Source organism: Rissa tridactyla, chromosome 1 (assembly GCF_028500815.1).
Source record: "Rissa tridactyla isolate bRisTri1 chromosome 1, bRisTri1.patW.cur.20221130, whole genome shotgun sequence".
Classification (NCBI taxonomy): domain Eukaryota; kingdom Metazoa; phylum Chordata; class Aves; order Charadriiformes; family Laridae; genus Rissa; species Rissa tridactyla.
In genome coordinates, this window is record NC_071466.1 from 155,996,249 (window position 1) to 156,012,024 (window position 15,776).

General features: G+C 44.3%; 1 protein-coding gene across 2 annotated transcripts in view; it reads right to left on the bottom strand.

Moving 5' to 3' along the window:
* TMEM178B (transmembrane protein 178B) overlaps positions 1–15,776 on the bottom strand; it is a 230,178-nt gene that overhangs the window by 29,056 nt on the left and 185,346 nt on the right. For both annotated transcript variants that reach the window (XM_054188924.1, XM_054188923.1), the window contains exon 3: positions 83–220. In XM_054188924.1, coding sequence (XP_054044899.1) covers positions 83–220 — 138 coding nt within the window. The remainder of the gene's footprint in view (positions 1–82; positions 221–15,776) is intronic.

Genomic DNA, 15,776 nt, shown 5'->3' on the forward strand with positions numbered 1-15,776 from the left:
AGAAAAGGAGGGACATGTGGAAAGAGGGAACACAAAAACAAGAAGGAAAAGAACACATTTCTTCAAACACCAACATCCTTACCTCCCATGAGGAAGAGAAGCCCTGCCACATACTGCATAAGGCCTCGATCCCAACAGCACCCCAGCACCCCGATAATCCATCCAAAGAGGATGATGGCCACAGCCATGCCCATGAAGCCAGCTGTCATCCTGCGCAGATCTGCAGTGGAGAAGACAGAAAAACAGCATGCTCATGAACAGTGATAAATTATCATCATCGGAGGTTCAAAACAGTCTTAATCCAAAATGTTGCCGATCTGCAAGGTCTTCAGTGTGTGTTGGCACTGGATGATTTGAGTAAGAAGGGTTCAGAGGGAGGACAATCCATAAATTAAGATACTAGCTTGGGCCGGGGAGAGGGTGGAGGTGACCATTTCACCACACAATGAGGCTCAGTGCATATGCACCCAAGTGACTTGTGACAACTTGCTCAGGAATTAGAATTTGTAAAATGGCCTCAGTGCAATGCTGTGCCTAATAGCTCTAGACTCTGTGTACTAGTACAGCGTGGGTTTAGAACCTGCCTTCTTGTCTGCATCTTTTACTCCACTGCATCCAGTGGATGTACCTGCTCAAACTGGTATGGCAAAGCAGTCTCTATGCTTTGCTTCAGCACAGACACAACGGGGGATTTACCTCAGTTCTGACCCCCTGTGTGATCTTGGTCAGGTCACCGAATCCCTCTGAGACATGGCTTCCCATGTGTAAGTTGGGCCATAGTGCCTTGCTGTCCAGTGATGGTGTGTGTGAAAGTCGGTACCTCCAGGATGGTGAGACACACAGATGTTCTGGTATCAGTGATGATAAATGCACTGCAGGTACACAGCTGGTGCATAGGACACTTTATTGCCCTCTCTTGTATCTAGACGGTGACCTTGTCCGATGACTTTTGGTGAGGACTTTTTTAAGTACTCTAGGGAGCACTGAGAGTAGGAGGAGGGCAGGGGGCTGGAGGGAAGCTCTGCAAGCGGGGACTGAGTACTAAATCTGGTACGTGTGTATGTTTGACCTGTATTTGTTTCATAAATAAAGGAAAAAGATCCCTGAGACCTAATGTAAGGAGCCCTTAAATGAAGAACTGACTGTATTGCATATTTGCCTTCTGCAAAAACGATGGGACTACTGGGATCCCTCCTCCTGCATGTGCTGGGGAAAAAAAGTCTTCACAGCTGTTTATGATGTAAAATCTGTGCAGGAAGACCACCTGGCAACCAAAATAGCAAGTACTATGAGAGTGAAGACCATCTTTACACCCTCAAATAATGGAACAGACGGGGGCATCTTCACTAACATTTGATTGTTCCCTGTCTCCCCTCATGCACGTATAGAAAGTTTAAGCTCTGATTTGTCAAGAGTAGACATGCAGGGAAAATTCCAGCCAAGTCAGGTCTCTGAACATTTGTTTCCTTCTTGAAACATTTTTATTTTTTTTTTTTTTGCTTAGCAATGATTTAACTTTCTTTCAAGAAACAGAATGCTTATGACAGGGAGAGGAAGATTTGAAAACTGTGAATCATCCACCAGCCTCTGTGGCAGCTTTTCTCCTTGGCTAGCCTTTGACTGTTTCTCAATTTCTGTTATTTTTCACCCTTTTCCCACAGTGGATCAAAAGGACCCCCAATACCAGCAGTGCATATTCACTGAAATTTATGAACAGTGATAAATTAACATCATCAGAGATTTACAAAAGTTCTTATCCAAAATGCTAAGTGTCCACAAGGTCTCCAAGTGTCCTGGGACAGAATGGTTTGATTCAGTGGAAGGCAGTTTACTCAGGGCTGTGTTCATTATAGCAATACTTATGCAAGATCGAGTTGCAGAACACAACCTCTCCCTTGAAACTATAACCGGTTCCTGTACGTTGTCACTGTTTTTTGCAAGGAATTCCTCTGACAACATAAAGATTACCAGGCCTTCAGCCCACCAGTGACCCGGGTCCTTTTAACAAGATCAGATTTTTATCTTAGGTTTTGTGTCTGTCCCACCAAAAAACTAAATACAAGCTCCCCACAAAGCATTTGAATATGTTCAAGGAGGTCTGGTGCAGAAAAAACCAACATATTTCCTCCAGAAAATTGTACTTCCCACAGGCAACCCTAATCCCTGTTCCTTGGGAATTTCTGAGTGCTTTCTAAAACAATCGGTGAATGTTGGTAAGCATCTTTTATGCGTCTTCCTACTTTTCAGTCCGTGAAGGCCTGGGCTCAATTTGAAAGACAGATAAAAACATAAAACGTTTACTCTTTCCTGTGTCATCTTTAATAACAGCACAACACGTCTCTCAGAAGCGCTGCACAGCTGTCTGTGTCAGCTCTACAAAACCCTTCCATTTTAACTGGCGACTGCTGACTCTGGGTAACAGCACTTGCTTGTCCTAATGGAAACATACCCTAACAACCTGCTTTTAATGAGCTGAATTTAAATAGCTTTATTCCTCCGCAAGTTGTCAGTAACTACTCAGACCTAGCCCAATGACTAGCTGATGCAGCCAGTTTTCATAGGTCCCAGAGGAGATCACAAGCATCCCCACATCCTATATACCAAACTAAGGAATGGTTTTTACCCCACTAAAATCAGTGTGAGTTTTGCCATTGAATAGAAGAGTTAAAGTATCAGGACCAAGATTTCTAGGCTCAATTTTGAGGTTTGTTTCACTTGACCTCTCTTCCTGATGGAACCTGAAATTCCCTTTCTAACAACACAGCAAAATCCATCATCATCTTAACTCTGGGCTTACATTATCTCTTGAAAAAAAACAGCCAGAAAGCTAACCTCTGACAGACACTTAATACCACATGCAAAAAAATTCAAAATTGAAATTCTTTATGAAATCTTAGTTCTTGCAAGTTCAGTGGGCTTAGTTTAAGATTGCCACTGCTTAGGCCACTTGCAAATCTGCTCCTCACAAGCCCATCCATTAGGGCTTATCTGAAATAAATAAAATATAAACTTTCTTTTCCGTTCAAAACCATCTTGGCTTTTGTCCTGCCATAACCTTCCTCAAGGGCAGACCTTGCAAATGACAGCTGGGAAAGGGGGTTGCAAAGTTGGTTTCATAAACAGCCTGCACTTGTCCAAGATCATCTTCCAGGTGCTCCTCACCTGTCAGAGGCCACATGAAGCTGAGGTCAGTGCTGGAAAAAAGTCTATTCAAAGTGATTCTTTAGTGGGAAAGTACTTAATGTATGTAACCGAATCATTACCCTCAGGCTATTTAGTGAGGAGGAAGCCAGGGAACAGGAGCCTATATTCTCCGAACACAAACATCTATTAGTGGTACTTTTTATGATTACTGTTCTGTTGGTGTGGTGCTCGACATGGAAAGGACAGCAGAAAAGCAAAGATTTGCACTGTGTACTTGAGGCAATATATAAATTCCTTCTGCTCATTTAGGAGCAGGGGTTGACATATAAATAAACAATAGCTCATCAGTATAAATTGATGGCGTTTTGTCTGAGTTTGATTGGCACTGATAAGACCTTTCCTGAATACAACCTGCAAAGGTAAAAGGGTCATGCTTTGTCATGTAACACCACTTTATGACATTTGAGCACATCCTGGGTTTGGTTTTTTATTTTTCTGAAATTGCTTTTATTTATTTTTAGACTATGAAATGAACGGTTCTTTACACTCTTTCTTTCTTTGAAAAACCTCTCTGAGTAACTACAGCATCTCAGGATCACGGCATGACAATCCCAATCAACAGAAGGAGTGACTATGCCAGCAAAATGCACTGTTGAATCTTATGCAGCCAAACGGAAGCTGCAACAGCGAACACACCTTACCTTAGCTCACTTCTGTGCACTGTTTAGCTGGTTTTACAGCTGATCCTCTCCTGGATACCCACCCTCACACTGTAGTAAAGTGCACAGATTGCAGGGGTACAACGAATCCCCCTTCACCATCTAATAACCCAAACCTTTAAAAATGTAGCTAAAGGATGCAAGTAAGGAAGGTATTACATTGCTTGTTCTGTAAGAGCTATAATACAGAAGTTGATTTTCAATGCCTTGCCTGTGTGACCAGTAGTTTCAATGATTTACTACGTGGACTTAGATACCACCGTCACTTGTGGGTGAAAGTGCAGTATTATCTTTCCACTCATGTTTCAGTCATCCTGTTTTCTTTTTTATATTAACAGACTAAAAGCTATGTGTGAATATCTTCCCCTTGGGAGTACTTTCCATGCCTATCACTGCTACAGGTGCTGCTGCATGTAATAGGCAGGGAATGCAAGCCTGGCTCAAAAGCAACGTGGATCATCAGGCACGGAATACAGGCAGCATGTTCATGTAGGCTGGAAACAACAAATCTCTTGACTGATAACATTGGAGAAGGGACAGGGAACGAAGTAATCCAATTCCCACAGCTGAAACTAAATGGTAAATTTGAAAGCCACAAGCTTTGTGAATCGTGATGAAAAGAGTAACATTAGCATTTTATACAACCTTCTTAAAATAGGGACAGATTCTCATAAAACAACACGCACTTCCTAAAAGCATTTTAGTCTTCCGCTGGAGAATATTAACTCTAAAGGTTTTCTGAAGATAAAGAAAGGCAGAAGAGCTGATTAAGATCTATTTATTTCCAAGCAGCATGTGGTAGAAGGTTGTCTCTGTTAGTTTGCAAATGCCCCTGCCCTTCATTTCACCCTGATATCTGTCCATCTGTATTTGTTGTGAGCAATAAAGTAATTCATGCTGGTTGTCACATTGTGGAAGAAGTTTCACACCTCAGCAGCTGCAAACATAACATGTTCTGAATCAGCGTTGCTTCTTGAAAATTTCAGTATGCCTTTTTGACTTCTGATGTCCTGTCCTCTTCCTTGAAATTGCAAGTCATCTTTCTAAAGCAAGGCTCAGTCCTCCTGTTGATATCTATCTTCCTTTCCACAGAGGGGTTTAATAATACTTCAAAAATATTAGAGATTACTTTCCTCACAACACATACAGGAAGGAAAATACGAGCCTCTTGTGAAAGATGGGGAAACCAAGACAAGATGAGAATAGTCAGCCTGCCCATGGCTACGAGAAAAGTTTGTGGAGGAGTGTATAATTGAATCTATATTATCGGGCTTTCTGCCTTTCTGCCCTTTAACCGCACAGCACCGCTTGTGCTTTCACAACTGCTTGTTGTCAACCATTTGTTACCAGATCAAACTGCAGTGCCTGTAGTCAGACCATCAGAAATTGCAATACTGCTGCAAGTAGTGTGTCAGATAGTCCATCCTACATCGCCTCCTTTCTTCTCCTAATAGAGAAAGGTCCACAAGGACTAAGGACCCTGAAGTCTGTATCCAGAATACCTAGAACAGCTTGGAAGACATTCTGGGTATAGCACTGTTCTTTCCTGAGGTGTCCCAACAAAAGGCGAAAGTGAAAAGGAAATCACAAATGTATTTCTGTGCCCACCTAGGACCAAATGTCATAATATAGTATCACCACGAGCAGAAATAGACTGGGATAGCATATTTCTTTAGCATAATCCTTCATTGCAGGTGACTTTGATCTATACCCTCCTGTACTAGATTCATTCTCATTTGTCTTTACCAGTGTGGGACTAAAAACATTTGTACTTGAAAAGAGTCTAAATCACTCCTTTTTCATCTTTTTCCAAACAAATGTAGGTATTGGAAATTGTTCAAGAACTGCACACAGCCCAAGCACACAATTTACCAGATTTCACTAAGCTTTCTTTAAATGACTTCTTACAAAGAATCAGCAGCATAGACGTACCCTTCTCTGTCATCATCCCTTCTCTTACCTCGCCTCAAAACTACAGGGTGGGACAAGATCTAAAATTGGGCAGATGTGTCTTTTACTGAATGCCAGCCCAAGCACCTCCCAGCTACAATGAACAAATGAGTATTAATGCAGGTGATTTTGAGTGGCATCTTCTGGCTGTCACGATTCTCTCTGCACAGCTTAAGACTGTATTTTGGATGAGGTTGGCAAGTAGAGGGTAAGGTTTTAATCTTTCTTTACGCTTCAGGTATGGAGAGATAAGAACAGAAATACGTATTAGTCTACCTGAGACTCAGCTAAAATCTCTGAGTGCCTTTTACTGGATCGTGTGTCAACCCAGTCTTCAGTTTAAAGATTACTCTAACACAATCACAATGAGTACAACCCACTTCAACAAAATTAACAGTGGATTGGATTATATTTACATGTTAGTACTCTGCACCAGAGAGTGACTCGGAAATACACGTCGCAAACACATACACTAGAACATAACCCTCTCAAAGCTGAGACAAAGAGCAGCAGAAAGCCCTCACAGAAAGAGAAACTGGCACTCTAAAGGATGTAGGTAAGCCTTCATATCATAAGAGGTGCAATGGCGTTTGTAAGATACACGGATAACTTCTCCTAAACCAGAAAATTTCATCACCTTCTCTTGACTAGAGTTTGTTGGCTGTGTGACGAAGTGTTAAGTGTTTGGTTGCCAGCACGTATGAACTTGCCTACATAGAAATGCTGCTAGGAAGCTTCACAAACTGGCTGTGGTCTGTGCTAGCCTACAAGTCCCTCAGGACTGGGTGTAGAATGAACATCTATATGATTTATTCTTGTCAGGACAGACCATCTATCTGGTTTTCCTCCGTCAGAGTTCTTAAGTGTTCTTACAGGTAATTAAAACAGAAACAATCACAAAAGGAAGGTGACAGCTGTGCACTGCTGGCATTTTAGCCTGCCTTCCTTCATAAGAAATCCCACAACTTTAGAGTCAGGTGAGCAGTTCATCAGAGGAGGAATGAAGTCCTGTCTTTAGAGGTTCATGCTGACAATCGGCAAACTCCAAGTGACACTGCAATTTCTTGCCTCCGGTGAACCTTCTCATAAAGCCCCAGAGAGGGAGGGGGCATCCCAGACCGGGTCACACACTGGTGTGTTACTGTCTGCAAGCAACTCCTCCAGTATTTGGGAAAATTCCAGGGGCCTACGAAATTCTGCAGTGGCTGAAAGCACCATCTGGAGCTTGAATATTGTCCTGGCTTGAGGTAAAACAGAACCAATTTTCTGTTCAGTGATTTTACTTTCAAGTTAAGTCTCTTCTAACTTAACTGCACTCTCTGAAATTAACGGCATGTTTTTCATACAGTGTCCGCTTCCAGAGAGATAAGGTCTGATATTTATAGCGAATACCAAGGAATGGAATGCAGAGAGGCTTCTGCTTCTGCTTATTGCTTATTATCTGACCAAGGTCAGATAACTTTGTTATGTACCAACTTGGAGGGTCAGAAGTGGAAGAGTGTAGAGGTCTCACACCTACGGAGAGAAGTGGACAGGACAGGTGACCCAAAACTGACCAATGGGTTATTCCATCCCATCTGCATCATGCTCAGTATAAAAGCTGAGCAACCAAAGGGACCAGTGTCTCTTTCTTCAATCGCTGTCATCCAAGGAGGACTCTGACTACTTGTCTGCCTTTGATCCTGATCCATGTGTTACTGAATCCAGTTCCTCAGTTCAGCCCCATCCATTGCCGAGTCCAGCCTTGCACTTTCCCAGCGTCTGCTGGTGACGTGATCATCACCCTGCGAGCTCGATATTGGTTTTGTATATATTGTATATATTTCATTATTTTCTTATTAATATTATTTTTCCTTTCTCATTTTTCTCTCACTTGGGAGACAAGTTAGAGAGCATCTGTTGTTCGTTTTAGTGGCCAGGCCAGCCCAAACCATGACAAATATCAAGTCCTCATTTTATTCTTGCCTTTTGCTTGTGTATAGCAGAGAGAAGACAAAAGACAATCCCTAGATAATAAGGCAGAGATTTAAGGAGGCAGAAGAGAAGAAAGGAAACAAAGCTTGTTTAAGTGCATGGGGGAAAAGGCGAGAAAAAGTGTCTCGTGAGGCTGAAAAGATGGCTTTGTCTTCAAGAGACTTTATGATATAGATATTAGAGAGGTCAATGCATAAAGGAGGCAATAGCACAGCAGAAATTTAACACATCAGATGCAGTGCTACTGTAGAAGGCAGAAAACTTATGTTAGGTCTTGGGAGAAAGATGGCTGTAAATACCATCCCATATCCTTTTGCTCCAATTCTACTTCCCTTTCTGCTGAAAAAGAAACTTTGGCCAGGGAAGAAAAAGGATTTTTTATTACCTGCTGTGTTGCTGCTCAGCTCTGAGTGACAGCAGGCTAGGAAGAAAACAAAAGCTTTGCCCTTACAACAGGTGATGTAGTGGGCCAGAGTAGCTGAGCCTATGCCAAAGCATTATCCCACTCTACTCTACTTTACTCTACCCTACTCTACCCTACTCTACTCTACCCTACCCTACTCCAAGCCATTCCCCCCTCTTTTCTAATTCTGGTGAGGAGACCTTTTTTCTCAGAAAGTACCTGAAGCTGATCATTTCTACTTATTCAGTGGTGTTCCAGAACTGATCTTGAAGAGTCTTTCTCTCTCCAGATTTACTATCCGGGCTTTTAGCACTGCAATATACGATCATCTAGGAACATTTCCAAGCTTCTGTCCCAGCAGAGTACACTTGTAATTTGCCCAGTCAACCCTTTCATCTCTCCTCTCCCTCTGTCGTTCCCTAGAAACGGGGAAGAAAGTCTGAGGCACCCGCATTTTTGGCCATCCTTCTTCATATTCATAACTTTAATCCTTCCTGCTTCTGCTAGGTGAGGCCACACAAAGCAAATATTTCCCAGTTGTAGCCATGCCAAGAGGCTTTTCATTACACAGCTTTCACGGATTATGCAGGTGCTGAAGAATTTGAGGCACATATAATAAAATGGCTTCTGCTCAATTTCAGTTTGAACTTTGGGACTTTATCAGATCAGAGCTGTGCTTGTTTTCATTTTTCTTCCTTCCTGTTCCCTTGAAGAACTCAGGGAGTACACACTTCTTCATGCTGGTCACCTCTTACATTAAGTGACCTCTCCTTTGAGCCACGACACCACAAGTACGATCTTGCTGGGGAGGAAGAACAACACAGTCCCTCAGCACCACGTTAGCCTGGCCAGAGAGATCGTTCCTGGAGGATGTGAGGCACCATCTCCCTGCGCCAAGCACCTCCAGCCCGGCAGCAGTGAGAGAGGCCAGGTGGAAAGCCCAGCTTTCTAAATGAAAGCTTTCCTGCCTTCTCCAATGTTCTGGAAGAAAGCTGCGATGGGCTCTGGGGTTCAGGGCAAAGACGACACCCTTCATTGTAAAGTGCTTTCAGTGCTGGTGAGAAGTGCTGCTCTGACACCACTGGAGACTGAACTACTCCATTTATCCCCCCCCCCCCCCCCACTAGGCACAGTGCACAGGAGGAAATGCAAAGCAGGGCATCAGAGCAAGCTTCATCCTGCACCTCTGCCAGAGTGTCACGGGCATCTAGAGACGCCTTGGGGGCAAGTGGTCTCTCCAGCACCCCTGCCTTCGAGGGACTGAGCATCTAATCTAGAGTGAAGAGCTCAGTGAGCTCTGCTTTCCCTGAAATCACTGGGAGGGCTGGGTGCTCTGAAGCTTTCCTCTGAAAATCAGGCTTTTTCCAATATCCCAGGGGTGCTGTGGAAGCCAATTCACCACTTTTTTTTTTCAGAGGTATTCAGATAATAATGATGTACAGAGTACAGTAACAGTTGTGTAAAAATAATCTGGGTACAGAAAGCCCTATATCCTATTATATATAGTTTACAAAAGTCTGCTTCCACAGGGAGCACACTCTGCCCTGTTACACTCTGCCTTTTCTATGCCAGCCACCATTGCAGTATCTACAAATCCAGTATACTAAAATCTAATGTTTGTTTAGTGTCTCTTGAACCACATCTTGCAAAGGTGGCCAGGGCTCACCAGGGCCAGAAGGAAGCAGAAGAAAAAACAGAAACATTTTTTTTCCTCCCTTTTTCTTTCAGTGAGGAGAGAAGAGAGGACAAAAACAGATGGAGAATGGAAGAGAGTGATGAGAAAAATCAAAGTAAAGTTTGTATTAAAGATGACAAATGGAGTGTGACAGGAAGCAAGAAACATAAATGTATGTAAAACCCCAGTATCAGGCAGTGTTAAGGGTCTTTTGTAAAACGCAGACTTACCCTAAGCTCCTCCTGAAGACAAATGGAGTTGGAAGTATGCAAGAACAGAACACAGAAGGAGCAGGAGGGGTAATACAGACAGAGAGAGACTCGGTAATGCCTCCCCTGTTTTACCTTCTTCCCTCTGCATTTGACTTCCCTCCCCTGCTGCCCATCCCAGCCTAGCACCAAAGCCTTGCTCACATTCAGAAGTGACTACAACATTATCCTAAAGGTTTTTCTTCCCTTTCAGCTCCTGCCCCAACCACTGGTGCAATATTATGCCGCACAAGCCTGAGAATAATCCAATCATAAAGCATTCAGAGCAGCACGTTTGATAAATGGCTGGGATGAAAAAGGCTGGAGGTGGAGGGATGGTATCTCTGCTTTATCAGTGCCCCAGCACTCTGCTCAAACACACTCATTCCACGTACCCCAGCATTAAACATTTTAATTCAGGAACTCTGAAAGGTGTATTCTTGTTTTTAAAAAAGACCGTTTAATGCAAGTGAGGCTGGGCTGGGGGCTGGGAAGAGAAGAAGGACGATCAGGGAGAAGGAGGGAGGAAGTATAGAAAGACATTTAAAGCTGTGAGAAAACACTCTCCCTCATGGAGAAATTTTGATTTTGAAGTTTACTGTTCTATTAACATTTAAATTGAAAGGCGTTTCTTCCAAGCTCCACATAGGAAACCAGAAAATCTGCATTTAAATAGATACCATTTAAAAGTGGGGAAAAACATATATCAGCTTTGAATGCTTCCCCATTTGTCTGAAAAGAACTTCACTTATAGATGATTATTAATTTTTTTTTCTTTTTTCTTTGTGTGTGCTAAAAAGAGAAATTGGAAGTACATTAAAATTCTGCTTGGCACAAGAAGGAGGCAGGGGGATGGCTGCTTAATTGCCCAAAACCCAGGTTTTAAGCTCAGATATTCTGCAGGAGGGCCTCTGGAGCCTGCAGGAGGAGGTCCAGCCTGCTGCCACAGAGGGGACCAAGTGAGTCCTCTCCGGTCTGGTCCTGGTGCCATGGTGTTCATGCCCAAGGGGCTGCACACTCCCACTGAAATGCCTACCTCGCTGGGGATGTCACCAGCGTCCCCAGTCCCAGCTGGAGAATCAGACCTTCTGCAGTTTTGTTAGACACCTCTGTACCTTCAGGGAACCATCTAGAAAGCAGGGCCATGCACCTCCCCAGAAGCCACCTAAGCACAGCTGTTATGAATGTTGTTAACTGGGGTGCCACAGGAGGAGAGCTCACAGCCAAGGAGCCAGTGGGGTTTGAGGAGGCTGTGTTCAGAGGGTTTGGAGAGAAGTCTTGGGACAAGAAGAGATGTCCATATGTTGATCCACATTTCACATCACACTCATCTTGTGTGCTGGCACCCAAGGCTTTGCCCAGCCCATCACAAACCCAGAAACCTCGTATGAGGTTTGGATCTGGTGTTCTGCACAGTGCTACCTCCTTTCCTGCAGCAAAAGCAGCAACAACAAGAGCAAGAGGAGGTTCCTGAGCAGGGGAAAGCTGAAATCCCCAATGCACTCAATGCAGGTGGAAAGCTGGAAATGAATAAAGGTAATATCCCCATGTCGCATGCAAGTTCTCTCTACCTCCTGCCCTCACCTGCTTGTCCCTGCCTCCTCTCAGTCTGAAGTGACCACTCTGAGGCTCAGCCTTGCCACATGCCAGTGCCCCGCAACCTGGATGTTGGCCATCGGCTTGCATACAGAGGGACGGGCAGGAGCATGGAGGGGAGCAGGGACGTTCCTGCCTTGTGAGAGAGGGGCCTCTCACTGGCTGTGTCTGCTGTAGAATCCCCATTTCTTGTTTTTTGTCGCGAGTGGTGAAATGTAATTTCACTACCAGCAGCATTCAGGGAACAACAAAGAGCCACCTGTGCATAGCACTCACTCTAATTCCAGGGCACAATGGGATTCATTGCCACTGAAGAATCCCTGGGACAATCCAATTATTAATATTCATTCCTTTTTATCTCCGCCTCATTTTCAAGCTCATTCCTACAGAAAAGGTCAGACACATACTACCCCCCAGCAATGCATTATTGGCCACCTCGAGGGCCTTTTCTGCCATGTCAAAATGGGAATAATCAGGAGTGAAGGAGCGTTGGTGCCTGAGAGGCTCAGGACCCATGGACTCTGGTAGGTTTCACCTTCAGGTCATTGGTCTGAATCTAGGTCAGGCTTATGATGGCTGCGATCTACAGACCAAAAGCTGGGCAGTGGTTCCTGTGAAACAGAAGCTCCATACAAACATAAAGGACAAGCACCTACACTGTGCTTTATCTCTTTTTAGAGAGTAACAACACAACACTGATTTAACTTTTTGGTAGGGTCTGGGCACTTCTCCCCCTCCTCCTCTCGCCTCTCTAATGGATGGCTCCAGTGCTTCCAGCTGGACATTAGGTTGACTTTAAAAAAACAAGGTGGAAAAGCCAAAGAAAAAAATGAGGCATGAGAAGGATGGTTCAGTGATCCAGATACTAGCTGAGAGTCTATAAAGATGCAGATACTACTCTCCGCTGTCTCACAGACCTGCACGGCAAAACAGACAGGCTTTCTGTGCCTTGGTTCTCGTAAACTGGGATAATCTCATCTCACCGGGTTGTTTTGAGGATTAATATATTAAAGACTGTGAGATAGATTCTCTGCAACGATGGTACCAGAAGCCCTAAAAATGCCTTGAACAGATAAAAACTTTGCAGTAGGCGATGGGAATTTTTGTGATTGGTGACCTTGAGGACAATCTGATTAAATCTGAAAAAGCACAGAGATGAAAATAAGCAAAACGGTAGCTCTCATCTGTATACAGGCACCTGTCAACTTGGGGAGAGCAACTGAACATCGTGACTATTTCTTGAGCCAACCTGAAATGATGGAACCAAGACCCCCAGACTCCCAGTTTGACACTGGGTTTTGCAGCATGATCCTGTCTCTAGTCACTGGGTCAGTGAAGACGAATGTCTGCTGATGCTCAAGACCCCAGTGAATTTGGCCAACTTGCTCTCATTGCCTCACAGCTTGCCAGGATCTCACAAGGAACAGCCTCCTTTTTCCAGGGGTCTCTAGCTATTTTTTTTCCTCTGCAGATGGCAACCACTTTCTGAAAACATATATGTGACAAGAAGAAATGTTTAGTAGAAGCAGGTGCCTGGAAAATGGATTCCCATTTGTCCTTCCCTCCCCCTCTCCAAAACCCAATCATTTCCCTGTTAATAAGCTCGCTGACTATAATGTGGCACTAACCTTTCACAATTGATGCCAGTGACATTTTGACAGTTCCACATATGGGCCTGCTGAAAGCAGAAGGAATATAAATTTGCAATTTGGTAAAAAGCTGGGTGAGCAGCCAAAGCAGCTTGGGGGAAGGAGGAGAAAACCGCCAAGCAGCCAAACAAAAGCCCACTGCACAGATGTTACACACAGCAAAAAAAGAAAAGCGCATCCACAGCTGGATGTACCCCAGCAAATATGTGCTCCGAAAAAAAGCCTTAGGCACCCATTAAGCTTGAGATGCCTCCCAACAGATTCTCCTCACGTGGCAAACTTAGGGAGTTTTTCCTAGCAGAAGGGAAATGGGACACGGCACTCAATCTGTGCAAACTATCCCGTTAACATCAGATGTCACAGGACTCGGCGGTTGCTCTAACAAGGAATCGTCAAGATTTCCACCAATGTGATCAGCCGTAGGGAAACAACTATTTTCTAACACTGTTTTGTGGTGTGTCTTTGAATTTACTTCTCAAGGTACCTCTGCACAAAACACCACTGACAGTTCACAGATTGGCTCTGCTACTCGGCGCGCATATCACAGGCTGTACATCTTCCCCAAATTACATTTCTATTGAGTCCTATAATATTTGTCTGAAAACTAACTTCCAGAAAGGGGCCTGATCGTCATGCGACAAGATGAAGGTCAGAAAAATGTTGCACTTAGTGGCTTGCTCATGTGATGAATTAACACCCACTGTTAGAAAAACAATCCTGTTCTTTCATTTGGATATGTCTGGTTTCTGCTTCCAGGCACACTTATTGCCACACAGTGAGTTAAGCGGTGCTGTGATCACTCCCGTTCTTTCTGATCCCTGTTCCAGCAACACCGAAATAACTTTTTTTGCTGAAATCGGAGGACTCTGGTTTTTACCATGGCTTACTGATGCCTCGGTGGAAATTGTGGAGGTGGAGTCGCTGTATAAGCATTTGTAAATAGTCATGTGTGGTAATGGCATAGCTGTTGTACGCGGCTAACCAAAGATGCAAAATTACTATTTAAATATAATGGTTTATTAGAATTTTCCTTATGACAATGTGGGTCTTCTGGGCAGACCAGACAGGAAGAACAAGGGTCCAGATAAGCATACCCCAGCTTGCAACTGAGAGGCAATGGGGCATGCCCTTCCCGTCTCCAGAAGCACAGAGCCAAATGTGGAGCTCAAAAGAGCTCTAACAAATGCCAAAATGCTCCCTAAGCAAGGGTAGTGGGAGCCACTGGCCAGCAGCTGCTGGTAGAGGTGGACTGACGCTGAAAGTACAGCCTCAGAGAGCTGGGTCTTTGCACCAGCGGCGAACAGTTAGCCTGATGAAAAAGTCAGATTTACTATTTTTCAGACATTTTCCCTGAAGTGTTTTTTGTGATGAAGAAATAATAGTAGGGTAGCTGCTGGATCGCTGTATTAACCACACTTGTGGGGAGTGTGAAGCCCAAGACCTTTATGAAGTAATGTCACTTGATAGGCAGGGGACTGCTGCCAAGGCTGGACCAGGCGTGGGTGTTTCATGCGATTGCAGGATACAGATGACTGCTACAAGCATGACATTTGTAAGGGGTTATGCTTGATGGGACTGGGAGGATGATGGGGGTCAGAAGTGCAGGGTGTCCAGCAGCTGTGACAGAGAGCACACTGGATTTCACCATGGCATGCTTGATCTGAAGCCATTCACCTGTCAGACTTCAGGAAACAGCATGAAGTTGCTTCCTAAGCCAGTATACCATGTTTAGCTCTGACCGCTTCTGGCAACACATTGCTTCATCTAAAATAACCGGTAGGATCCAACTTGGCATGTGTGACTACCTGGTCTCATTGGACAAAAAAAGTAGGACTTATTATTTGACTTCAACTCTGCAAGCAGATAGGGTTTCCACATATGGCACAAGACAGAGAGAGCCCTGCCTTGTTTTAGCAATGCTGATGACACAGAAAGCCCATCATCTAAAGCTTTCTCCTCAAGTCAGCTCATTCCCAGCTTTGTAGAGGGTGTCTCAGGCCCAGCACCCCATTCCCACCCTCCAGAAGACCTTATTTGCTTCTTTGTCTTCCCAAGCTGCTAACGATCTGTGCTGCTATTCGCCCTTTTTCAGGAAAGACCTATCTTTGCGCAGGCTCCCCTGATGGCAGCCGCAGTGGAAGCACCGGTTAGTGGCAGATTTTTCTACAGCAGCGTTAGCACTCCTGCTGCTGCTATCATTACAAAAGCCTACACCAAACCGGTGCAACTGTGGGAGATTTTCTGAGAAATGACCGCACGTTAGTGGAAGTTGGCCAGTTTAAACAGCCTCCGCACGCTGACTGGCAGGGTAGGAGGATGAAAAATCTTGCAGCTGTATGTGGTCTCATAGGACCTGTTACCTTTTCACGAAGAGCACCCCTCGATCTTTGCTAAGGAAAACAGTGAGTGCTGCTCATG